Source organism: Symphalangus syndactylus, chromosome 19, assembly GCF_028878055.3.
Source record: "Symphalangus syndactylus isolate Jambi chromosome 19, NHGRI_mSymSyn1-v2.1_pri, whole genome shotgun sequence".
Lineage (NCBI taxonomy): Eukaryota > Metazoa > Chordata > Mammalia > Primates > Hylobatidae > Symphalangus > Symphalangus syndactylus.
This window is the reverse complement of record NC_072434.2, coordinates 15,530,960-15,557,527: the sequence shown is the minus strand read 5'-3', so window position 1 is coordinate 15,557,527 and position 26,568 is coordinate 15,530,960. Positions and strand designations below refer to the sequence as shown.

At 40.4% G+C, this 26,568-nt stretch overlaps 1 protein-coding gene across 1 annotated transcript in view; it reads left to right on the top strand.

Annotated features, from left to right (window-relative positions):
* CR1 (complement C3b/C4b receptor 1 (Knops blood group)) overlaps positions 1–26,568 on the top strand; it is a 106,480-nt gene that overhangs the window by 60,018 nt on the left and 19,894 nt on the right. Inside the window, exons 20-30 of the mRNA XM_063613605.1 lie at positions 1,700–1,785; positions 3,885–4,283; positions 6,625–6,801; positions 6,897–6,999; positions 14,264–14,349; positions 16,292–16,690; positions 18,982–19,158; positions 19,251–19,353; positions 21,727–21,812; positions 23,205–23,432; positions 24,785–24,961. Coding sequence (XP_063469675.1) covers positions 1,700–1,785; positions 3,885–4,283; positions 6,625–6,801; positions 6,897–6,999; positions 14,264–14,349; positions 16,292–16,690; positions 18,982–19,158; positions 19,251–19,353; positions 21,727–21,812; positions 23,205–23,432; positions 24,785–24,961 — 2,021 coding nt within the window. The remainder of the gene's footprint in view (positions 1–1,699; positions 1,786–3,884; positions 4,284–6,624; positions 6,802–6,896; positions 7,000–14,263; positions 14,350–16,291; positions 16,691–18,981; positions 19,159–19,250; positions 19,354–21,726; positions 21,813–23,204; positions 23,433–24,784; positions 24,962–26,568) is intronic.

The following is a 26,568-nucleotide window of genomic DNA, read 5'->3' as shown; positions in this document are numbered from 1 at the left end:
GAGTCAATCAATACAACAATTTTATTGCTGTCTCGGCTTAAGAAATTGCCACAGCCACCCCAGCCCTCAGCAACCACCACCCTGATCAGTCCACAGCCGTCAACCTTGAGGCAAGACCCTCCACCAGCAAAAAGATTACAGCTTATTGAAGGTCAGATAATCTTTAGCATTTTTTATCAATAAACCATTTTATAAAGTATGACTTTGTTTAGACATAATGCTATTTCACGCTTAATAGACTACCGTATAGTATAAACACAACTTTTAGACTCACTGAGAAATCAAAAAATTCATGTGACTCATTTGTTGTGATACGTGTTTTATTGTGGTGGTCTGGAACTGAACCTGCAATATCTTTGAGGAATGTCTGTAACACGAAATGGGCAGCTGAATACAACAGAAGTTTTTGGAGTTCTGTTCTAGAGACTGGAAATCCAAAATCAAGGTGTTGGGAGGGCCATGCTCCCTCTGAGTCCTGTAGGGTAGGATCCTTCATTGCATCTTCCAGCTTCTGGAGCTGCAGGCCTTCCTTGGCGTGTGGCAGCAGAACTCCAATTTCTGTCTCTGTCCTCATACGGCCATCTTCCCTCTGGGTCTGTGTTCTCATATGCTGTTCTCTCTGTGGATGTCTGTGTCCAAAGTTTTCCCTTTTTATGAGGACACAAGTCATATTGGATTAGGGCCTACCTTAATGACCTTATCTTAACCTGATTGCGTCTCCAAAGATTGTATTTCCAAATAAGATCACATCCACAGGGACTGGAGGTTAAGACTTCAACATACTTGGAGGAGACACAATTCAACCTATAAATGCATAAATATAGACTGACTATATAGAGTTTGACTCTAAAATTGAGAAAATAGGTTTAAATATCTGTTGTGTGCATAAGCATGTGTATAGTATACATGCACACCTATAAAATGAAATTCCTCATTGGAAAAAATATTAAGTTTAATTTCCAAATTATTAGAATGACTAAAACAGCTGAATCTATCTCTTTCATATAGCAAGTGAGAGGGAAGGAAAAGGAAAGGCAAGCAATGCATTTGTCTCATCCACCAGATATAAGCCCCCTCATGTTTGGGTCAGGTCATTTTATTCATTGCTTTCTCCACATCCTCATCAGGGCATCGTGAAATCAGTGAAAACGCCAGTGAAAGAATGATGATGAAAGCGAATCAAATGTATCATTTATCTCAATACATTTCTTTTAATCTTCTTGTTGAAAGACAAAGTCTCCTAGACAGGATCAAAAGCAACAAATCTTGTATTTATAAAAAACATGTCTCAAGTAAAATGACATAGTATTATGCGCACGCACACACACACACACACACAAATTAAGTGAAAATGCAAACAAAAAAAGGTAAAAATAATATTGAGAGAAAGATAGAACTTAAGAAAAAAATTGTCAAACAGGTCTACAAATAATTGTTTTATTTTGGTGCCAGTTACAGTCCACAATGAAGCCAAGATATTAAGAAGCAATGTGGACCAGGAGAAGTTAGAGCAGAAATATCTCTTTCAATAGTGAGAGAAGAGGAAAAAGAAGTAGAAAAGCTGGGAATAATAGGTAAAGTTTAGGCTAGGCCTTAGACTTCTCCTGCATTGTAATCCTTCTGGTTTGCCACATATGCATGCTGTGAGGAAGTTGATGAGGTATATACAGCACAATTATTTTCCATTTTTTGCCTTTAGGCACCGACTCATTGGTCACTCATCTGCTGAATGTATCCTCTCAGGCAATACTGCCCATTGGAGCACGAAGCCGCCAATTTGTCAACGTGAGTTGAAATCTCTTTCCCCATTCACCCCACCATTTAATCGTAGAGTTGTCCTCCTAGAAAATTACAAAGAATGAATCTCTTCCCTCTTGGAAATGGTGTCCTTCTAATATTTGAAGAATCCAGTCATATCCTTAAAATGGCTCACAGCATTCCAAATTTCCACCTTCACCTAGAAATGCTTTTTTTTTCTTATCTCAAGGTCTAATTTATTTTAAACTAGTCTTTAGCTCACTTAACCCCAATTTCCTCTTCTGCTGGGTGAACACCTCCCAGTTTGAAGAGCATTTTCTTTAGTGAAGTCAACAAATACAAAGTCAGTGAAAGAAACCCTATATCCTCTCTGCAAGCTCTTAGTATCACATCAGATATTCAAGCCATGCAGCTCTTTCTTCCTTCTTATTCTTTGTCTAAACAGGGGCATGCCATCTTCCCTGTGAGTTGTTTGGAAGATGAGCTTTCTACATTTTGGGGGGCAAAGAGGAATGAGCAATTGCAAGCTAACAAGGAATATAAAATGTGTATGATCCTGGGTTTCGTGATGGTGTGAGGAAATCAGCCATTTCAAACCCAGATGGTGGGAGGATAAGTGGGAACAAACTTTGTAGAAGGCCGATATCCTGGCTGGGCACTGTTCTACGGTAGAGTAGGACACAGTATTCAGTTCTTCCAAGATCAGATGAGATTGGGCGCATTCAGGGATTCAGGGTGGTATGGCTGTAGATCAGTATTCAGTTCTTTTTATTACTTCTGAATATATGTAATATTGTATATTTGTGCTTTGTCTTTATTAGTTCTGCCAGAGCTTTTGTTCTTATTATTTAATAAAGATGTTATACTGAGCCACGTGTGGTGACTCAAACTTGTAAACTCAGCACTTTAGGAGGCCTAGGTGAGCAGATGGCTTTAGCCCAGGAGTTTGAGACCAGCCTGTACAACATGGTGAAACCCTGCCTCTACAAAAAATACAAAAACTAAACGGGCACGGTGGCACATGCCTATAGTCCCAACTACTCGGGAGACTGAGAGTTGGGAGGATTGCTTGAGCCAGAGAGGTTGAGGCTGCAATGAGCCACGATCATGCCATTATACTCCAGCCTGGACAACAGAGCAAGACTTTGTCTCAAAAAAAAATGCTATGCTACATGCTTTATTATATTAATATCCAATACCATAAAGGCAAATGCCTTCTATATAGAGAGAACTAAATTAATAATGGTGAGATAACATAGTTAAATTCTCATTTAGCAAGAGAAATAAAAATATAGACTATAGGCTAGGCACAGTGGCTCATGCCTGTAATCCCAGCACATTGGGAGGCTGAGGCAGGCAGATCACTTGAGGTCAGGAGTTCGAGACCAGCCTGGCCAACATGGTGAAACCCTGTCTCTACTAAAAATACAAAAGTTAGCTGAGTGTGTTGGCGCATGCCTGTAATCCCAGCTGCTCAAGAGGCTGAGGCAGGAAAATCGCTTGAACCTGGGAGGCGGGGGTTGCAGTGAGCCGAGATCACGCCACTGCACTCCAGTGTGGGGAACAGAGTGAGGATCTGTTAAAAAAAGCAAACAAACAAAAAACACATGGACTCTAATAATATGTGGACACATTTAGTGAAATAAGGTTAACTGAGTAGAGCAGAACTCATAATATTTTAAAACTGTAAGAACATGTCTGTACATTAGCAAATATTAGATGAGAATAATATTGTCAATATTTAGTTCTGGTAATTTGAAACTTAAAATGTTAGCAAAATTTACAATAAAGTATAATTATTAGAAACGAGGCTGGGCGCAGTGGCTCACGCTTATAATCCCAGCACTTTGAAAGGCCGAGGCAGGCGGATTGTTTGAGGCCAGGAGTTCAAGACTAGCCTGCCCAACATGGCCAAACCCCATCTCTACTAAAAATACAAAAATAAACCAGACATGGTGGTGCATACCTGTGATCCCAGCTACTCGGGAGGTTGAGGTGGGAGGATTGCTTGACCTGGAAGTGGAGGTTGCAGTGAGCCATGATTGTGCCATTGCACTCCAGCCTGAGTGACAGCAAGACTCTGTCCCAAGGTTTTGTTTTGGTTAACTTGCTGTCTCTTTTTCCAGGAATTCCTTGTGGGCTACCCCCCACCATCGCCAATGGAGATTTCATTAGCACCAACAGAGAGTATTTTCACTATGGATCTGTGGTGACCTACCGCTGCAATCTTGGAAGCAGAGGGAGAAAGGTGTTTGAGCTCGTGGGTGAGCCCTCCATATACTGCACCAGCAATGAAGATCAAGTGGGCATCTGGAGCGGCCCGGCCCCTCAATGCATTATACCTAACAAATGCATGCCTCCAATTGTGGAAAATGGAATATTGGTATCTGACAACAGAAGCTTATTTTCCTTAAATGAAGTTGTGGAGTTTAAGTGTCAGCCTGGCTTTGTCATGAAAGGACCCCGCCGTGTGCAATGCCAGGCCCTAAACAAATGGGAGCCAGAGCTACCAAGCTGCTCCAGGGGTGAGTCTGACTGAGGCCTAGAAGGGCCCTGCAAGTGACATGCATTGCTATTGGATCAGGAGATGAGTATTTGTTTAGGGGGAGGGATGTATGGTGAGGAGGGTGGGAAAGTAAGTTTTGGGGGAAGAAGCATGAAATTAAGAATCTGGGGTGTGCATGCACCCATGCATATGTGTCTTCATTTTGAAAAGCAAGACCTTAGTTAGCCAAGAAAAAAAGGTATTTTGGACTCACCTATTATTTGATTCTCAGGGCAAAGTACAAGCTGCAATCTCTCTCAATTATATTGAAAAATTATATGGACTTTCTCTATGATCAGCTGTGTGCTAAGCACTTTATATGCATTTTCTCATTCATTATTTATAACAACACTTTGAAATTGTGCTATTGTATTATCCATTTAATAGTGACATCAGCTTGGTCTTTCAGAGGTTAAATAAATTAGCTAAGTCACATGTTCTAAGTGAGACACCCAGGATTTTAAAAGGCAAGTGTGTCAGACCCCAGAGTCGGAATGTTTTGGCTCTTGCCATACTTTTATCAGCATCCACTGGTGAAAGAAAGAGACTGGCTTACAAAGACAGAAATCATAGCCTCAGAATAGAGACAAAGACCTTAGAGTTTGTCTATAATGGTCTGCCTCCTACATTTTATTTTTATTTTATTTTATTTAAAAACAATTTTTTAGAGTTGACGTCCCACACTGTTGCCCAGGCTGAAGTACAGTGATACAATCATGGCTCACTGCAGCCTCAAATTCCTAGGCTCAAGCCATCCACATCCTACATTTTATCCCTAGGAGTCTAAGTCAAGAGTGAAAGTAACTTGTTCAAAGCCAGTTAAATATTTCTAAATTCATCTTTAACGAGGTATAGATTAGGTTGATGTTAAAATGGGTTCTGATGCCCTAAGCATGAATGAACAGGACTATAAATAAAGGCAGATGTTGAGTCAAATAACCTCCAAATAATATGCCCTCTCGTGACAAAGGACTGGCTTTTTTAAGGGCTTGTGTTTTTGATAGCTCATCTTGTCTACTGATCCCACAATAGCTGGCTTAGCAGCTGAGTGGGAGATGTTATGGTTGATACATAGGGACAGAGAAGGAGCTTAAAATTCTTCTACCAACCCACGTTAGCCTTGTGCAACCACTGAGCTGGGAAGACGAACAGATAAAGGGATATAAACACGGATATATTGAGGCAGGAGATGGGCAGGGCTTGTGTTCTGGTCACAATCCTGCTGACCAAAACAGGCTCTGGCCCAGACAGGATGACGTGAAAAAACAGCAGGAACCAGCAGATGGCGATGAAAGCCATTGCTAGCTGCCCTCATAGTCCCATCAGCACCATGACAGTTTACAAATGCCATGGCAACGACCTAGAAGGTACCGCCCCTTTCCTGGAAAGTTCTAAATAACTCACCCCTCACGCTTGTAATCCCAGCACTTTGGGAGGCCGAGGCGGGCGGATCACGAGGTCAGGAGATCGAGACCATGGTGAAACCCCGTCTCTACTAAAAATACAAAAAATTAGCCGGGCATGGTGGCGGGCGCCTGTAGTCCCAGCTACTCGGAGAGGCTGAGGCAGGAGAATGGCATGAACCCAGGAGGCGGAGCTTGCAGTGAGCCGAGATCGCGCCACTGCACTCCAGCCTGGGCGACAGAGCGAGACTCCATCTCAAAAAAAAAAAAATAAATAAATAAATAAATAAATAATAACTCACCCCTCAATCTGCATTGATCCACTCCTTAATTTACATGTAACTGAAACGGGTTTACAGCAGTATAAACACAGTTGCCTGCCAGGAGCCCTTATGTTGCTGACTCTGGGTGCACTGCCTGTGAGTCAGCCCTGCTCTGCAAGAAGCAGTGCCTTTCACTAAAAGATTGCTGTCTAGCACCACTGGCTCATCCTTGAATTCCGTCCTGGGTGAGGCAAGAACCCTTCCAGAGTAAGCCCCAGTTTAGGGGCATGCCTGTCCCAAAACAGTATGACTGTATTTTAGTCATTGGTGTGCAATCAGAGAAATCGGGGGAAATCTGTAAAACAGATTTGGTCTCAGGTGACAGTCTCATTATCTGAATAACAATGGTACAAATCAGGATTACCTTCCTAGGAAATATGTAGATGGAGAATCCACCAATACTGATAACTTCACATTGGATAGCCGAAGCTAGGAGAATATACCTCATGTCCTGTAGATTTACAAGTGAGTTTGGGGCCTTGTGCTAGGGAGAATTGCGTTCTATTTTTCTACCTCTGACTAGCTATGAGGGCTTCAGGAAGCATAGGAAATTCCCCCATAACTAACAAGTACTCTGGAACTGTCCTTTCCACAGTGTGTCAGCCGCCTCCAGAAATCCTGCATGGTGAGCATACCCTAAGCCATCAGGACAACTTTTCACCTGGGCAGGAAGTGTTCTACAGCTGTGAGCCCGGCTATGACCTCAGAGGGGCTGCATCTCTGCACTGCACGCCCCAGGGAGACTGGAGCCCTGAAGCCCCCAGATGTGCAGGTGCCTCAACTCTCTGGCCTCCAGATTTCTCTCTTTACCCCACACATGGAGGTCTTACTCCTATTTTTTCTTTTTTTTTTTTTTCCTTCTTCTAGTGAAATCCTGTGATGACTTCTTGGGTCAACTCCCTCATGGCCGTGTGCTATTTCCACTTAATCTCGAGCTTGGGGCAAAGGTGTCCTTTGTCTGTGATGAAGGGTAAGTGTGACCCAGAATTAAGATGAGGGACTCAGCACTGGAGAGTGACTCTTGAGCTTAAGGATCAATCCAAAAAGAGGGCTGACCTAGGAAAAGAAGAATCCAGGGAGATTAACTTCTGGAAGTGTAGTTTTAAAATAAGGGTAGGGACTAAGTGGCACTACTATCAGGAGATAAAGAGATAAAGAAAAAATGGCGCATATAACTCAGTGTCAAGCACAAACAGAAATACAGTCACCAGTCCAGAAAAGGTTGAGGTTAGAATTAAAATATTGCCAGTCAGCTTCAGCAGCCTGTAATGGTAAGCCTTACATTATTTAGCTTCTTAATTAGGAATGCTGAAACATATATTACTCATAAAAATTTCTGGGGTGCTGATGCCAAAACTGTCCTCAGAGAAATTTTTCAATCCTTTCTGTTACTTGACAGGAAAAAATTCAAATAAATGAACAAAACATTTTCTTAACAATTTTTAAATTATTAAAAACATATATAAAAGGCTGCTGGAGTAAGGAATTAATAAAGTAATGAATAAAGAAAAAAGAAATCATAGAAATGATAAAGAAATCTAAAAGCAGATTCTTTAAAGTGACCAATTATAAAATAAACAGACTGGGTCAATTGTCATTTCACAAAATAACAATTCTACAAATACACAAGAATGAGAAAGAAGACAAAAGCCTGTTGATATTGAAGAGATTTAATACTTGATAAAAAATATTATATCTTCAGCCGGGCGCGGTGGCTCACGCTTGTAATCCCAGCACTTTGGGAGGCCGAGGCGGGCGGATCACGAGGTCAGGAGATCGACACCACGGTGAAACCCCGTCTCTACTAAAAATACAAAAAAATTAGCCGGGCGTGGTGGCGGGCGCCTGTAGTCCTAGCTACTCGGAGAGGCTGAGGCAGGAGAACGGCGTGAACCCGGGAGGCGGAGCTTGCAGTGAGCCGAGATTGCGCCACTGCACTCTAGCCTGGGTGACAGAGCGAGACTCCGTCTCAAAAAAAAAAAAAAAAATTATATCTTCTCTATTCTAATAAAATTAAAACTATCCATGAGATGTACCATGTCAGAAGAAAAATACAATTTACCAGGTGTAGTTTAAAATAGGCAGAATTGCTGATAAACCCATATCTGTTTGAGTCTATATTTTCAATTCTTTTAGGTATATACCCAGAAGTGGAATTGCTGGGGGATAAGGTAACTCTGTTTAACTTTTCGAAGAATTGCCAGACTATTTTCCACAGCTGCTGTACCATTTTACGTCCCCATCAGCAGGGCACAAATATTCCGGTTTCTCTACATCCTCACCAACACTTGCCATTTTTCTGGTTTAAAAAAAATTATTATTATACCACCCTAAAAGGGGCTGAAGTCAGTTTGATTTACATTTTCCTAATGACTAATGATGTGGAGCATATTTTCCTGTGTTTATTGGCCATTTGTATGGCTCTTTTGGAAAAATGTCTATTCTCATCCTTTGCCCACTTCCTAATTGGGTTGTTTGTTTCATTGTTATTGAGTTACAGGAGTCCTCTATATGTTCTAAGTATTAAACCCTTATCAGATAGGGTTTTCACATATTTTCTATCATTCTGTGGGTTGTCTTTTTAATCTCTTGGTGGTATCTTTTGTTCTTGGGTTGGACTGCAGGACACTTCAGTTCCTCACTACATGGGCTTCTCCAAAGGACAACTGGCCTCTCCCAGAACGAGCATCTCAAAAAGAGAGGAAAACATTGCAGTGCTTTTTGTGACTAGCCTCTGAAGTTGCACACTATCATTTCCACTTTATTCTAATCATTAGAATCAAATCACGAACACCTGTAATCCCAGCACTTTGGGAGGCCGAGGCGGGCGGATCACGAGGTCAGGAGATCAAGACCATCCTGGCTAACACGGTGAAATCCCGTCTCTACTAAAAATACAAAAAATTAGCCGGGTGAGGTGGCGGGCGCCTGTAGTCCGAGTTACTCAGGAGGCTGAGGCAGGAGAATGGCGTGAACCCCGGGGGGTGGAGCCTGCAGTGAGCCGAGATCGCGCCACTGCCCTCCAGCCTGGGTGAAAGAGGGAGACTCCATCTCAAAAAAGAAAAAAAAAAGAATCAAATCACGAAGCATAGCCCACACTCAAAAAGAGAGGAATTGGGCTCAATCACTTGAAGAGACATGTATAAAATAATTTGTGGACATATTTAAAACCACCACAAAGAAGCACCTTCAAAAAAAGACAATGGCCCAGTTTTGTAACTCTTTTTAAACTTCAAGAAATAGATAATCCAAGTATTAATATTATTTAAACTGTTATGGAACATAGAAATAAAATTATAGTCATAATTAAAGTTTGCCAAAGATTAAAAATGAAAATAAAATAAAATATATCTCTGGCTCATTTGCTAATATAAATGCTAAAAATCTTAAATTGAATATTAAAACCAATATTAAAATAATTATGCAAGGGGAACAAGTAAGGTTATTCCAGAAATGGTTCCAAATTAGGAAATCCACAAACTTACAATATTAAAGAGTATAACTTTTCTTAAATGTCATATAAATATACTCTCTAATGCCAAAAAGCATAATGAATGGTTAAAATCTAAAAGCATGCTTGAATATAATTAAGTTCAAAGGAAAAGAACACTCGGCATCCTTCCTATTATTCAAAGTAGTTGTGGAAATTCAAACCAGTAAAATGACAGCCCCCTATATTTAGAGAGATATACATGTAGATATAGCTAGAGAGAGAGAGAAGGCAAATTTATTATTAACTGATGGTTGTTTACCTGAAAACCCGAAGGAATTATTTGAAAGTGTATTAGAATTGGAAATAGTAGTGGAATATCTAGTAAAAAATAAATACTTATAAATTAATTACTTTCTTTATATAGGTAACAACCAAATAGAATATAAAGAGGAAAAATACATTCACAACAGAAACAAAATCATCTAGAAAAAAATTTAACAAGAAATATATAGGACTTATAAGCAAAGATTTAAAAGAGGGGGACATAGAAAAATACTTGAAGAAATGGAAGGTATAATATTTTATTTAAAAGACTTAATGTTGTGGTAATGTTAATTATCCCTGAATTAGTATGCAAATTTAATGTAAATCCTATCAGTTTCAATGACACTCTTTTTTTTAATTTGACAAGATATCTGTAAATGTCATGAGACCCACCAACAGAATATTCTGAGATAATAACAAGGAGGGTGTTTGATACCAGATCAGAGGTGGGTTTGATACCCACCTCTCAGTGCCTGGTAACCACCTTTCCCCTACTCTCTATTTCTATGAGTTCGACTATTTTAGATTTCACATGTAAGAAAGATCATGTGGTATTAGTTCTTCTGTGCCTAGCTTATTTTGGAAGGTATTTTAAGGCACAAATATGTTGTAGTGTAATTATGTTGTAATTTTTCCTGACCTGATGTCCCATGTCTGTAAAATTCTTTTATTGAAGCCTAGGCTCTTTCCCTAGGACTCCCTGTCTGGAATAATAAATATCTTACTTCTGTATTTAACAGAATTGTTCTGTCTGCATATAGTCCCCACTTTTTCTCAAAGTAGTTTCTCAAACAAATGCAGTTCATTTCCTGAAAGGATGAGTAAAATTTTAACAGCTTTAAATCTTTATATATAGATATATTTTAAACCAAACGACTACACCGTACATGGTTTTATAGCCCTCTTTAATACTTATGAACTATATTGTATAATTATTCTAATTATTATATATTACTCTACAACACCATTTTTAGTGGTTGCATACTGGTTATTACTTGGATAGTCCGTAACCTACCTAACAAAGTCCTTAATGTCTGGAATTAAAGTGGTTTCGCATTTCAGCTGTTAGCAAAAACACTACAGTGCACGATCCTGCACACATGAAAAGAAATGAGACGAGGACTTCACTAACTTCAAAGACAGCTTAGGGATTCAGATCTTCACATCTACACAAGAGACAAGATTTGCAGATTTGAGTAAAAGGCTATGCACGATTTTAAGCCTTTCAGTACATATTGCCAAAGTGCCCTCCGCTAAACTTTGACCATGACCTACGGAGTGAGTCACAACAGTGACTCTTTCTTTGAGCTTATATTACTACTAGGTTTTGTCAATTTGCCAATCTAATAGGCAAAAATGGCATTTTATTTGCATTTTAAAGTGTATTTATCATGTTATAAGTGAAGCTAAACTTTTCATATGTTCATTTGACTATTTCCATTTTTCCTTTGTAAATAATTTGTTCATGATTCTTTACCATTTTTCTACTTGGGTGTTTGCCTTTTTATAATTGATGTATAAGAGTTGTTTTTATTATTTTTCCTCTGTGGTTTGTCTTCAAATTTGTATGTAGAAAGGTTTATTTGTAATTATTCAGTTTTATCAATCTTGTTCATAGTAGAATTTTTCCTCAACGTATGTCTATAGAAGCCTCAAATCAGAAACACATTTGCCTAAATCACCTAGTTCTTTTATGGTTTTATTTTTGACATTTAATCTTTGATACGCACGGATTTTGCTTTGATGAATGCCATGAGGCAGAGATCTAGCTTAGCTTTTCAGATATTTGTCCTATTAATGAATAATTCAGTTTTCCATGTCTTGAAATGCCATCTTTATCACTGCTAATTTCTTACAAAAACTTGTATCTGTTTCTTGGGCCTTCCTCCATTTTGCTCTAGGGATCTGTGTCTCTATTCCTGCATCATTTCAATTATTTTATATTTTAAATGCATTTTAACATTCCTTCTGTTTTCGTGCCTTAAAATACCTTCCAAAATAAGCTAGGCACAGAAAAACTAATACCACATGATCTTACTTCCATGTGAAATCTAAAACAGTTGAACTCATAGAAGTAGAGAGTAGAAAGGTGGTTACCAGGCAATGAGAGGTGGGGAGCTGAGATTTGGTCAAAGGGCACAGAGTTTCAGTTAGACAAGAGGAGTAAGTTTCAGAGATCTATTCCACAGCATGGTGACTATAGTTAATAACAATGTGTATTTCAAAATTGCTGGCTGGGCACAGTGTCTCATGCCTGTAGCTCTTTGGGAGGCTGAGGCATCCGAATTGCTTAAGCCTAGAAGTTAGGAACTAGCCTGGGCAAAATGGCAAAATCCTGTCTCTACCAAAAAATACAAAAATTAGTCGGGCATGGCAGCACATACCTGTAGTCCCAGCTACTTGGGAGGCTAAGGTGGGAGAATGGTTTGAACCCAGGAGGCAGAGGTTGCAGTAAGCCAAGATCACATCACTGCACTCCAGCCTGGGTGATAGATCCAGACCCTGTCAAAAAGAAGAAAAAAAAAGAAAGAAAGAAAACAAAAAGAAAAGGAAAAAAAATTGCCAGAAGAGTAGATTTTAAATATTCTCACCACACACACACATACACACACACACACACACACACACAAGTATGTGAGGTGACGGACACATTAATTAGCTTAATTTGATCATTTGCAACAGAAAAATATATCAAAACACATTTTACCGTATAAATATATATAATTATTATTTGTTCATAAAAATAAAATCAAATTTAAAAAAATATTCACTGTGTTTTTTCAGCCATACATAGGCTGGAACCTTCTTCACATTTTGGCTCCAACAATCTAGCTTAGTCACAGCGAGCACACCTAAAACGACCTCTAGGAGGCCAAAAGTCAGAGGACCCCCATCATACTGTGCTCTTAGACAACTTTTAAATGTATGATAGGAGACAGGCAGAGGAAAACACAGGTAATAACGGGATTATCCTTTCCTTTCCTTTCCTTTCTCCAGTGGTTCTCAACTTGTTTATTTGCAGCAATTTTTAAGATTTTTTTTCTTGGCACACTTGAAAAGATTTTATACCATAGCCTAAACAGGCTAGCAATAAGTAAAATTCAATCACTACCTAAAACGTAAAAGAGACTCACTGTGTCTACAAAAACATTGACTGTCAGTTCCCTTTAGCTTTCTGTCACTGTTTGGGGAAGAGCTGGTATATCAGTTAGGATTTCCAGCTGTAAAAGACAGAAGAAATAAAATAACAGGATCTCAAACATAGATAGTAGTTTACTTCTGTCTCAGGTTAAAAATCACGAAAGTAGGCAGTCCAGAGTTTATACGATGACTCCATAATCCACAGAAACCTGGGTTCCTTCCATTTTGCTACTCTGTCCTCCTCAAAATGAGAGTCCATCTTATCTCATGGTCCAAACTCCAGCCAGTATAGAGGACACGGAGAAGAAGGGAAGGCCAATTCCTTTAAAGACACTTTCCAGAAGTTGCACAAGACACTCCACTTACATCCTCTGGCCAGAAGTTAGTAACATGGCTATGCCCAGGTGAGAAGTGAAACTTTTATTGCAGGTGGCCAATGGCCCAGTTAAAAATAGAGAGTTCCATTACTAATGAAGGAGAGGAAAGTGGATACTAGGGATGGCACCAGTAGTCTTTGCTACAAATGATTACCGCCCTGATCACATTTCTTACATAATCAAGAGGAAAAATTCTTAACTATTGCAGTTACTGCCTCATCATTATATGGCATTCCATTTTACCCTTTAATTTTTACTTGGTCAAGTTTAAGCCCGCTGTACACCAGAACAACATGAATAGCTTTGCTCAGCATTCTTTGTGACATTGCCCACAATAACGTTATGGATACCTAATAAATTTTTTAAAAGACAAAATGTTCTATGCCTTGTGGCCTACTCTGGATGGCTTTGTGGCAAAGTGGGTGAGTATCCCTGCCCTTTACATTTCAAGTGTAGGGGTGTTTAGCTGTCTCCTCTGGCTGTCATTTACTGACTCTTCTGGGTAAATCCATTGTTCTTTCCTTTATGCAAGAGACTATCTGAGCACCCAAAACTTGGAAGTCTCTAAGCTAGGTGCTATAGTGTTACGTATTTCAGTAAGATATTTTCCCTGCTTAATCCAGGAGCTTGTCATTTCCTTGCTGGAAGTACACATGGATAAAATAACTGCAAGGTTTCTGAAAGACTTAAGTACAAAAATGTCCAGCAAAGAAAAAGGGAAATATCTCATTCAGTTGTGAGGGATTAGGAATAAAAATGAATTGGAGAGGTCAAAATGTAAGCTTGTCCTTAAAAAGAGAGGACTAATTTGCAGATGGAGATGGGGTTTCTTCCTTCTGAGATCTGCCATGGTGTAATCTGTCCTGTAATGTCTAACGTCTACCTGCTATTATTTTCTAAATGGTGAGTTAAATGGGAAATATGTGTAGCATATAATCATTTTCTATCCTTTGCTTTAGGTTTCGACTCATTGGTTCCCCATCTACTACTTGTCTCGTCTCAGGCAATAATGTCACATGGGATAAGGAGGCACCTATTTGTGAGAGTAAGTTGAAATACTTTTCTTCACAAATTCCTCCATGTGATCCTGACTTGCCCCTGGAGTACGAAGAATAAATTGAATCCTTCTTGCACAAAGTAGTCTCTCAGATATTTGAAAATAGGGGTCAGATGCTTCATGGTCTTCCCGGCTTTTCTTTATCTTAAAAGGTGATTTATCTGAAACTGTGGGCTTGAACCTAGGCAAAATGCCCTACTTTCCTATTATAATAGTAAACATTTCCAGCATAGAGAGTGTTGTCCTTAATGAGTACATTTTAAAGGCATTAGACAAAATTAGATCTGTCTTTGCCAACTCTTACTATCAGGTTACAACTCCACAAAGTAGGCTACTCACTTTCTTGTTATTCTAATCCAAATAATAAAAAGAACTCTTCTTCCAGTTCTTAGCAAGTTTCCTAAGCCTCTGATCATTTTGAGTTCTAATCCTCCTTCAATTCTTTTACGCCCATGTCTTTAGTTGTATTTGTTCTTGATTAGCTGACCCTCCATAAGATATTTTTCAATGAATCTCCAAAACTTTAAAAACATGGAAGAATGATTGCAAATTGGCAAAGTGTTATAGCCGTGAAGAAATCGGCATCGCACACAGAGTTGATGGCAGCAAAAGTAGGCACAGACTTCCAGAAAGCTAATGACCAATATAAACAAAAGTAAAGTAAATACCCTCTGACCAACAACTCCATTTCCCAGAATTTAGCCCAAGAAAATAATCATGAAATAGTCCCATGATTTTCGTCCGGAGATACTCAATGCAATAATATTTGTGATAGTGGAAAATGTTAACCTAAATGTTCAGCATGGTTTGAAAATAGCTGGTAGAAGAAATAAGGCATATTTTAATGGCTATCAGTTTTTAAGAAAGGTAAAAAAGTGCACCAGGAGGAATTAAAGGTTGAGATGCCTCATCCAGGTGGAAAGAGTACATCTATGTAGCTACATAACTGATTATTACTCAGCCACCAAATATGGTAGTATAGAAAATATATCCATCCATATATATGCATGTATCCACATATGTATCTAAGAGGATATAATTAAATTGTTACAAATAGTTATCTTTGAGCCATTTTCAGTTTCTTCTTTCTCTTTGTCCATATTTTATAAATTTTCTACAATGAATGTGTTCATCGTATTCACTAATATTCCTCCCCCCCAAATTAACATTGACTTTTAAAGATTAAATGAATGAGAATGTATACTAGGTGACTCCTATACTTGCCAAGAACTTGAAATTCTATGAAATAATTCAAATTATCAAAGAATTATCAGTTTACTATATGAAGTTTTCAAGGCATGGCACCTTTTGTAGGGGGTTATCTTTTATAAAAAAAATTCCACTTCTACATTTATAGGTCAGTGATCATTTAATTGAGTCAATACTGGTTATGTGTGTATGTGTGTGTAGTCACTTAGCCAATATGTGAATATTATTATCTTATGATAGAACACAGTATTCATTTATCATTTGATTGCCCCTAAATCTGCCATTATTTCATTTTTCATGCCTTATCTTTTGTATTTCCTTTTCTCTCTTTTTCTTGATAAATAATGCCAGAAGTGGTATATTTAACCTACAAAGAGGTTATTTTAATAACCTATAGGAAAAAATAGTCCAGCAGTAGATAAGTACCTTAACAATCTGTGATAAAATCACATGTATTATCCACTTAAAATTATAAATATGTAAACCCAAAAAAACATGGATTTTTTTGTGAAATACTTATTATGAGCAGAACCAATATCATACACACCTAAATTTCAACTAGGTAAAAATGTCTGATTATTAGCAAATATTTTAAGAAAATAACAGTATTGTAATTCCATTTAGAAAATCATTGGATTATTTGCATTTGGTATTTAAATTCATAGTAAAATAATTCATTATTAAAAAATAAGCTGTTTTACCACACTCTTCCTTCTCTCAGTCATATCTTGTGAGCCACCTCCAACCATATCCAATGGAGACTTCTACAGCAACAATAGAACATCTTTTCACAATGGAACAGTGGTAACTTACCAGTGCCACACTGGACCAGATGGAGAACAGCTGTTTGAGCTTGTGGGAGAACGGTCAATATACTGCACCAGCAAAGATGATCAAGTTGGTGTTTGGAGCAGCCCTCCCCCTCGGTGTATTTCTACTAATAAATGCACAGCTCCAGAAGTTGAAAATGGAATTAGAGTACCAGGAAATAGGAGTTTCTTTTCCCTCAATGAGATCGTGAGATTTATATGTCAGCCCGGCTTTGTCATGGTAGGGTCCCACACTGTGCAGTGCCAGACCAACGGCGGATGGGGGCCCAAGCTGCCACACTGCTCCAGGGGTGAGTGTGACCCATCAAGACTTTGCTGGGTGTGAGGGTATGTATAGATGATAGGAGTTGTTGAAATTAAGGAAGAAGTGTACAAGGACTATGAAATTGGCATAAACATAATAGTAGCTTCACTGTCTGTTATCTCTGTTAATAATTGTCTCAAAGTAATGGCTTACTGTCTCATCTATAGTAGACATATTTCAGATGCATTTTTAAATTTAACATTTACAGCAAATATATGAGGTAGCTACTATTGGTGTCCCCATTTTACTTTGAGAGAACTGCGTCTTAGTGATATTAAAGAACTTTTCCAAGGCCCTGACTCCAGAGCCTAATGATAATGTACAGTGGAATGTATCATGAACAATAATGTGTAATAGTGATGATCATATCTCTATCCCTGGAGTGGGGCAGTAGGCAAGTGAGCCATGAGGACCAAAATGAGAGAATCAAATCAAAAAGGCCTTGACTTCAACTTTTTCTCGTTATAATTGAAAAGACTGAAGCTCAGAAAAAGTGTTTTGCTCAAATCCAAACAAACATATATATATATATATATACACACACATATATATTTGATATATAATTATATATTGTTCAGATTGAGGCTCAAATTCATTCTTTGAGGTTTTTTGATTGTTTGTTTGTTTGTATGTTTGTTTGACAGAGGGTCTCACTCTGTTGCCCAGGCTGGAGTACAGTTGTGCAATCATAGTTCACTGAAGCCTCTAACCCCCGGGCTCAAGTAAGACCCCTGCCTCAGTCCCACAGGTAGCTGGAACTCCAGGTGCTCACTACCACACCTGGTTAATTTTTATTTATTTTTAGAGACAGAGTCTTGCTATGTTGCCCAGGCTGATCTTGAGCTCCTGTCCTCAAGCAATCCTCCTGCCTCAGCCACCCAAAGTACTGGGATTTCAGGCCTGAGCCACCATGCCTGGTTTCAAATGCATTCTGATGCCCTGAGAACACACTAATTGTCCTGTGGATGGAGGCAGCCAACATTTCGGTTAAAGTATCATCTAAGCAATGTGTTCTATCACTAAAAAGTCTGTAGCTTTTTTTCTTTGAGGGGGGGTTGTTCTTTTTGTTTATTTTTAATTTATTAATCTTTAATTTTTGTGGGTACATAGTAGGTGTATATATTTATGGAGTATATGCAATGTTTTGATACAGGCCCAATGTAAAATAATCATGGAGAATGAGGTATCCATGCCCTTAAGCATTTATCCTTTGTGTTACAAATAATCCAATTACACTCTTTCATTTTTAAATGTACAATTAAGTTATTACTAACTATAGTCACCTTGTCGTGCTATCAAATAGTACATCTTATTCATTCTTTCTGTTTTTTTTGTACCCATTAACTGTCCCCACCTCCCCTCCCTACCCTCACCCCCTATCCCCACAATTTTGTTCTTGATGCCTCCTCTTTTCTTAGCTGAAATGACTGGCTTAAAACATGGAGTGGGAAGAATTAGGTCACAGGGACAGAAAGGAAGCTAACAGTTCAGCCCTGTGCTGACTGAAAGAGGAACAGGGAGTGAGGAAAATGAAGACTAGGTGAAGATGTCTGTTAGATGAGACCTTGGCAACAGTACTCCTTGCTGTTGCCTTACACATGAGCTTGAGGGACTGCCTCTGTAGGAAGTGGAAGAGTGGCCAAGCCACCTGCACTCACGACTCTGTGCTCCATAACCAGTAGTTGAAAGCAAGAGGAATATGCTGCCTTGTAGTCTTCGGAACATGTTTCAGTAGAAAAAACACAGACAAGGTGTTGGAGAGACTTTGATTCTAGTCACAGTTCTGCTTGGTATCCTTAGTTTCCTTGTTAGTGAGATGTGGCTACTGAACTACCAATCTTCTCTTTTAATAGCTGCACTCTGCAATGATGTTTTTTTTTTTTTTTTTTTTTTTTTTTTAGATGGAGTCTTGCTCTCTCCCCCAGGCTGGAGTGCAGTGGCGTGATCTCGGCTCACTGCAAGCTCCACCTCCCGGGTTCACGCCATTCTCCTGCCTCAGCCTCCCGAGTAGCTGGGACCACAGGCACCTGCCACCACGCCCGGCCAATTTTTTGTATTTTTTTAGTAGAGACGGGGTTTCACCGTGTTAGCCAGGATGGTCTCGATCTCCTGACCTTGTGATCCGCCCGCCTCGGCCTCCCAAAGTGCTGGGATTACAGGCTTGAGCCACCGCGCCCGGCCTGCAATGATGATTTTTAAGCTCTCCGGCAAGCATAAGATATAGCAAAGGAAATTCCCCCATATCTAATAAGTGCTCTGGAACTGTCCTTTCCACAGTGTGTCAGTCGCCTCCAGAAATCCTGCATGGTGAGCATACCCCAAGCCATCAGGACAACTTTTCACCTGGGCAGGAAGTGTTCTACAGCTGTGAGCCCAGCTATGACCTCAGAGGGGCTGCGTCTCTGCACTGCACACCCCAGGGAGACTGGAGCCCTGAAGCCCCTAGGTGTACAGGTGCCTCGACTCTCGACTCTCTGGCTTCCAGATTGCTCTGTTTCCCCCCTCACATGGAGGACTTACTCCTGTTGTTTTATTTTTTCTTCTAGTGAAATCCTGTGATGACTTCCTGGGCCAACTCCTTCATGGCCGTGTGCTGTTTCCACTTAATCTCGAGCTTGGGGCAAAGGTGTCCTTTGTTTGCGATGAAGGGTGAGTGTGACCCAGGGTTAAGACCAAGGACCAAGTGTGGAGAGTGACTCTTTTGAGCTCAGGGGTTAATCCAAAAAAGGAGCTGACCTAGTAGATAAGAAGTACCCAGAGAGATTAATTTATGGAAGGGTAGTTTTGAAATAAGGGTAGGGACTAAGTGGCACCACTTTCAGAAGGCAATGAGAAAATGGCACATACAGCTCAATGTCAGGTACAAACCTAAATACAGTCACTGATCTTGAGTACACAGTTGGAACTTGAAATGAATGGGTACGTATTTATTTGGAGGCAAAAGAACATAATTTTATAGGAAGTATGCTAGAAAAAAAATGATGAATAAGACAAAAATTGTTTGCCCCATAAGAAGTAAGGCAGAGATTGTCTTAGGAAACTTAAAACCAATCAATAGCGGAATCTGTAATAGTGCATGGATAAGTGTGTTTTAACCCAATAATATATCTTCAGGTCAGGAATGGCCAGTGTAATTCTTTTAATGCAGGATTTTTCTCAGCCACTTTGCCAGCCAGTGACTTCTGGCCAGCAGTGCCCCTGCCCAGGCCTTGCTTGGGCCCAGGCTCACTGCAGGAAACACCCCAGATACTTGGCCCACTGGGCGGGGCCTGGCTGGTGCTCTGACTGGGACCCCAGGGCGACCACGACTGCACACTCAGCCCCTGGTGGGAGGGGATGTGTGAGTGAGTGAGTGTGGGGTCCAGCTGGCCACTCCAAGCACCTGCACAGGAATGGGCTCTGAGCGGTGCTGGCGGCTGGACCAGGCGTGTCACACTGAAGGGAACGTGGTGGTGCCCAAACAGGGGTGCCCACGACCCTGAAGCCCAGAGGAGGTGTTACAGCACACTAATGGCTCTTAGCATTTGATAATGCCTGCAGCCCAACAGATGGCAGTGTGTTTAACAGCTTTGTCAATACTGTTGCCCCGCTCAGGCCTGCATCTCCTGTCGCCCTGCTCTGGCTTGATCCGCTGCTGCTTCCTTTCGCGTGGTACAGCTGCCCTCCCACAGCAGAGGGCGGAGGGCCACAGTGTTACAGGCTTCTTTGTACCTGCGTTTGGTGGGTCCTGAGTTGTTGTCCTGCATCCAAGAAGAACAAGGTTATGCTGACAATAGAAGGGTGAGGAGGGTGGAGAAGAGTTTTATTGAGTGACGAAACAGCTTCTCAGCGGAGACGAGACACAAGGGTGGACCCCAGATGAAGTCAGGGGGTCATTTTCTCTCTCAGCGTGGCTGGTTCTGGGGCTTTTATGGACACAGAATGGGGAGCCTGTGCTGATTGGTTTGTGACTATACAAAAAAGACGAAAACAAAGACACCACTCAAAGGTGGGCACAACAGTGTAAAAAACCAATTAGGGAAGAGCAGGTATATGTAAACTAGATGAACAGTGAGGATCCATCAGAGGAAAGCACACCAAATGGGAAGAGAGGTTCTCAAGCCAGTCCGTGGATTTACCTGGAGCTTGTAGCTAGGCTTTAAACTGTCTTCAGCTTGAAGGTCAGGTTTCACCGGGATCCGCCCCATCTGCCTAGGATTTGTCTGCCTCCTGCTTCTATCAGTTTCAAGTGGTATTATTAGTTGCTTATGTGTATCCACTACTCTTGGTGGTGTGCACTATGAGTCTGGAGGGATAACTAGATTGGGCAATGAAGCAGTTATTTTTAATGATTTCCAAGGAATCTTTGGTGTTTACAAAGTCCACCACCTAATAATGATTTCCAATTTCAGAATGATTTCAGATTTCAGAAGGGAAGCAGGATTCAATAATAAGTTGGGCATTTGGGGGCACAAAGATTCTTCCCCCCTCCCTTCTTTTTTTCTGAGCACGTGGTTCAGCATGCTTCTGTGAGCCTCCTCTGGCCTGTTACAGTTGTCGTGGCAGGAAGAACAGTACCCGTTCTCTTTCTAGATGTTCCTGGCTTCGCTTACCAAATCAAGAGCTGTTCTGCCTCATGACCCATTAATGAGAATAAGTGGGATGTCAGAGAGCCATCAGTGAAAGATGACACCTGAAGATTATGGCTCTTGTGCCCATGGAGAAGTATGGTTCTGTGCTCATGCCTTCTGTAGGTGATGCTGGGCTAAGAAGTTTATACGGCAATTATGCACATCAGCTCTAATTGCTTTGCCAGTCACAGGGTACCATGGTTCTTTAGAATAAATTGGCCTTTGAGTTTCCGTCAGCTACTGAAGAATTCAGATCCCTAATGAACTAAGACTTTTAGCTGGGCCTGAACCTAAGACCCAAATGATAGTCAAGGAGGAAATGGTAGTGAGGAAGCTGAGCATCTATTAGTGAAGAAATCAAGGGAGAGATGGGAATTGCTCACACATTTGCTATCACTTTTTTTTTCTTTAGGTTCCGATTAAAAGGCAGGTCTGCTAGTCATTGTGTCTTGGCTGGAATGAAAGCCCTTTGGAATAGCAGTGTCCCAGTGTGTGAACGTGAGTAGAAAGAACTATGTAGTTTGGATAGCTCTCCTTATTTTTGTTTTCCAGCATGTTTTTCCGCATGGCATCACCTGTTGTCTAGATCTTTACTTAACTAAATTATGGATAAAAATACTTCTTTGTTGGAAGAATTTCAAGAAGGGTCTTGCAGGTCTTCTCTGACATGTGTTTTTGTTACTAATCTGTAAATCACTTAGTTTAATGACAGTGTTTAATTTTGTGGGGAATGTGTGGCAAGAAACTAGATGACATAAAGGTGCAGCACGTTTTAGTCAGTCATTTATTTTTAGTTTTCTTATCAAGGAAGAATCTTTCTTAAATTTTTATTTTTTTTTTCTTTTTTGAGACACAGTCACCCAGGAAAGAGTGGAGTGGTGCAATCACAGCTCACCGCAGCCTCAACCTCCTGGGCTCAAATGACCCTCGCACCTCAGCCTCCCAGTAGCTGGGACTACAGGTGCATGCCACCACACCTGGCTAATTTTTGTATTTTTTGTAGAGATAGAATCTTACCATATTGCCCCAGCTGGTCTCAAACTCCTGGGCTCAAGCTATCCTCCAACCTTGGCCTCCAAAAGTGTTAGGATTACAAGTGTGAGCCACCATGCCCAGCCAAATTTTTATGTTTTTTTTTTTTTTTTTTTTGAGACGGAGTCTCACTTTGTCGCCCAGGCTGAAGTGCAGTGGCGCAATCTCTGCTCACTGCAAGCTCCGCCTCCCGGGTTCATGCCATTCTCCTGCCTCAGCATCTCTGAGTAGCTGGGACTACAGGTGCCTGCCACCACGCCCGGCTAATTTTTTTTGTATTTTTAATAGAGACGGGGTTTCACCGTGGTCTCGATCTCCTGACCTCGTGATCCGCCCGCCTTGGCCTCCCAAAGTGCTGGGATTACAAGCGTGAGCCACCGCGCCCGGCCGATAATGGTCTTGAATCACCAAGAAACATTTACATTGCTAAAGATGATAGTTCATGTTTATTAAAGGTCATAGATTTCCTTGGAACTTATGGTCTCTGATGACCAAAACTTTGTCTGTCTTGAACCTCATTGTCAACCCAAGAATCTTACTATGCCTGAGTTAAAGCAGACAACCAAATGGGTGTTTTTTTTAAAAAAATAAAAACAATTACTTTCCAAATTCATTATGAACATATGTACCTGGGTGGTCCAGGAACACTGTCTTTGGGCTTTTGCAATAAACTGTAATTAAGTCTCACTTCAGTTAGTTGCCTCTCAACAAAAGCCTTACAGATTTAAATTCCATCTACCTTAGTTATATTCTTTCTAAAAGTTTTATTCTTTTTAAACGCACAGTCACAGGTCACTATTGTTTCAGTCATCTTAAGTGAAACTCTAATAGAACTTAAAGCTCTTGTTTTCTTTCTAGAAATCTTTTGTCCAAATCCTCCAGCTATCCTTAATGGGAGACACACAGGAACTCCCCTTGGAGATATTCCCTATGGAAAAGAAATATCTTACACATGTGATGCCCACCCAGACAGAGGGATGACCTTCAACCTCATTGGGGAGAGCACCATCCGCTGCACAAGTGACTCTCAAGGGAATGGGGTTTGGAGCAGCCCTGCCCCTCGCTGTGAACTTTCTGTTCCTGCTGGTTAGTACCTGCTTCCACATATCCTAAATGGGTTCAGAATATCTAGGTAAGAACCTCCATATTTCTATAGTGACAGTCATTTTTGCTTGTGAAAATGGCTTTGCTATGAATGTCAGAGACAGAACTACCTCCCAAGTGAATGACAAATGGGTTCTAGATAGGCACACTGTCTCAATTGTTGGTATTCTGATGGTCCTTCCTATGGGGTGAGGGGAGTGGGATGGTAAGGAAAGAAGGGGGTGGACAGTGAAGAGAATTGGTGAGGTCCAGATTTTGTAGAGAATATTTTCAAAGTACTGAGGGGGTGGACAGTGAAGAGAATTGGTGGGGTCCAGATTTTGTAGAGAATATTTTCAAAGTACTGAAAACAAATGCTAAAGAAAAAACTCTTTTATTCCACCTCTACTACTACGAGTTATCTTTATCCTGGAGAGATGGATGTGCCGTGCAAAAAGTACACATTGACGATATAATTTACTTCAGAACTGATAATGCTATAAAAAGTCATTTAAGAAACTCAGATTTAGGGATTTATACTTTTTATGTTGTTTCAAAGGGTTTGTTCAAGCCACTGACTATGTTTGTTTGGTCCTTCACCTCAACATTAACAAAGGGAACTCAGGAGGCCCTGGAGAAGCAGAGTTTAAAATTGTACTCAGCCTAATGGGTGCAGCAAACCAACATGGCACATGTATACCTATGTATCAAACCTGCACATTGTGCACATATACCCTAGAACTTGAAGTATATATATATATATATATATATATGTGTGTGTGTGTGTGTGTGTATATATATGTGTGTGTGTATATATATGTGTGTGTGTATATATGTGTGTGTATATATGTGTGTGTGTATATGTGTGTGTGTGTGTATATATGTGTGTGTCTATATATATATGTGTGTGTGTATATATATATATATATATACATATGTAAAGAGAGATTGTACTCTTAGCCTCCATAGCTCATTCCTTTGATATATTAGTCTGGCTTTAAACAACAGTACCTGACAACTGTAGGCACATGTGTGGCTGTGACTGCCCACACCAGCCCCATCTTCCAGTAAGGACAGAACAGCACTGAATCGGTAGCTTGTCGATCCCTGTGGTACTCCCCCATCTGATCTAGTTTGAAGTTAGAGACTGTAGAGGATAGTGTTTAAATGTCAAGAGGTCGAGGTTTAGAGAACCCGTCTTTCACTGATCAAATAGGAGTGAGTGGCTTATGACCTGGCTGGTTCAGGTCTTCATGTACCTCTAATAGCCAGAGATATTGGATGTGTTCATGTGTTCATATGTCTATGTTTAACTGAGTGTCTTTTCTTGTGTTTATGTGGGAATTTGTTCTTAGCCTGCCCACATCCACCCAAGATCAAAAACGGGCATTACATTGGAGGACACGTATCTCTATATCTTCCTGGGATGACAATCAGCTACATTTGTGACTCCGGCTACCTGTTAGTGGGAAAGGGCTTCATTTTCTGTACAGACCAGGGAATCTGGAGCCAACTGGATCATTTTTGCAAAGGTGACTTATTTCTTGGTATTCCTTATTCTTGCTGGGTTGTATGGAAAATTAATGCATGAGGCCTGTAAGGCTGAGAGACATTGAAATGAGCTTAATGAAAGGGATAATATTTTTTTCTTCTCAGCAACTGCTTTCTTTTCATTTACATACAATTTATTTCATCTTATTAACTGTCCTCTTTGCATGGTCGACAGCAGTGATTCTCCATCCAGAGCATTAACAAAATCACCTTGTTAAAAAGATTCTCAAACTCCATTCCATGGCCTCTGATTCTGTTTTGAAGTGGGGTCAAAAGTCTATTTTTAACAAACTCATCAGAATGCTCTGATGCAGGAAGACCACAGACCACACTTCAAGAAATACCACTTTGCCTTCTTGGTTTGTGTCTAGGAAAAAAAATATTGTAGGCTTAATTTTGAGAGTATTACAACTGAAAAGAAGTCTGTGCTTGAAGATGAAGGATGTACTGATGGCAGGGCAGAAAAAGAAAGTAAAACAAAGGATAAGTTAAACAAAATAAAGTAGTCTAGGTGCGGTGGCTCACACCTGTAACCCCAGCACTTTGGGAGGCTGAGGCGGGAAGATCATGAGGTCAAGAGATCGAGACCATCCTGGCCAACATGGTGAAACCCCTTTTCTACTAAAAATACAAAAATTAGCTGGGTGGTGGTGTGCGCCTATAGTCCCAGCTACTCGTGAGGCTGAGGCATGAGAATCACTTGAACCCAGAGGCAGAGGTTGCAGTGAGCTGAGATCACGCCACTACACTCCAGCCTGGCAACAGAGCAAGACTCCGTCTCAAAAAAAAAAAAAAGGAAATAAAGTAAATTAATTAGAAAGATGTATTTTAAATTCAGGCCGGGCACGGTGGCTCAGGCCTGTAATCCCAGCACTTTGGGAGGCCAAGGTGGGCAGATCACCTCAGGTCAGGAGTTCGAGACCAGCCTGGCCAACATGGTGAAACCCCCGTCTCTACCAAAAATACAAAAATTAATCAGGCATGGTGGCACATGCCTGTCATCCTACCTACTTGGGAGGCTGAAGCAGGAGAATTTCTTGAACCCAGGAGGTGGAGGTTGCTGTGAGCCCAGATCGCACCACTGCACTCCTGCTTGGGTGACAGAGTGAGACTCAAAAAAAAAAAAAAAAAAGAGAAAAAGAAAAAGAAAGATAAATTTTAAATTCACAATCATGATTTACTAACTTCTTTGTTCTATTTGCAGAAATGGGCCAGAATTATGCATTTAATAAAGAGCAGAGTGCCAGTATTTGTTGTGAAGCCAGAGAGAATTAACATGGTACTCCTGTTTCCTTACAGTGTGACCCAAGTGGCTCCAGGGCTAGATCACCGTTAGCCTAATTCCTAATCTTTCCCCAGCTTTCCAGTTGCAGAGCTGTTAATCAAAAGTGAATACACAGTACATTCCATATTCTATTACTTTACATTAAGAAATGAGAGTCAGAAAATGTTAAATCATAAAGTTTTTGGAGGAGGAAGATTAGTAACATGTTTAAAAACATGCTTCCTCTTAGCCAAGGGCAAAATAGGTTTTGGAGTCATAGACCATTCTATTCTGGCAGTTAAAACCAATAATCAACAATAAAAT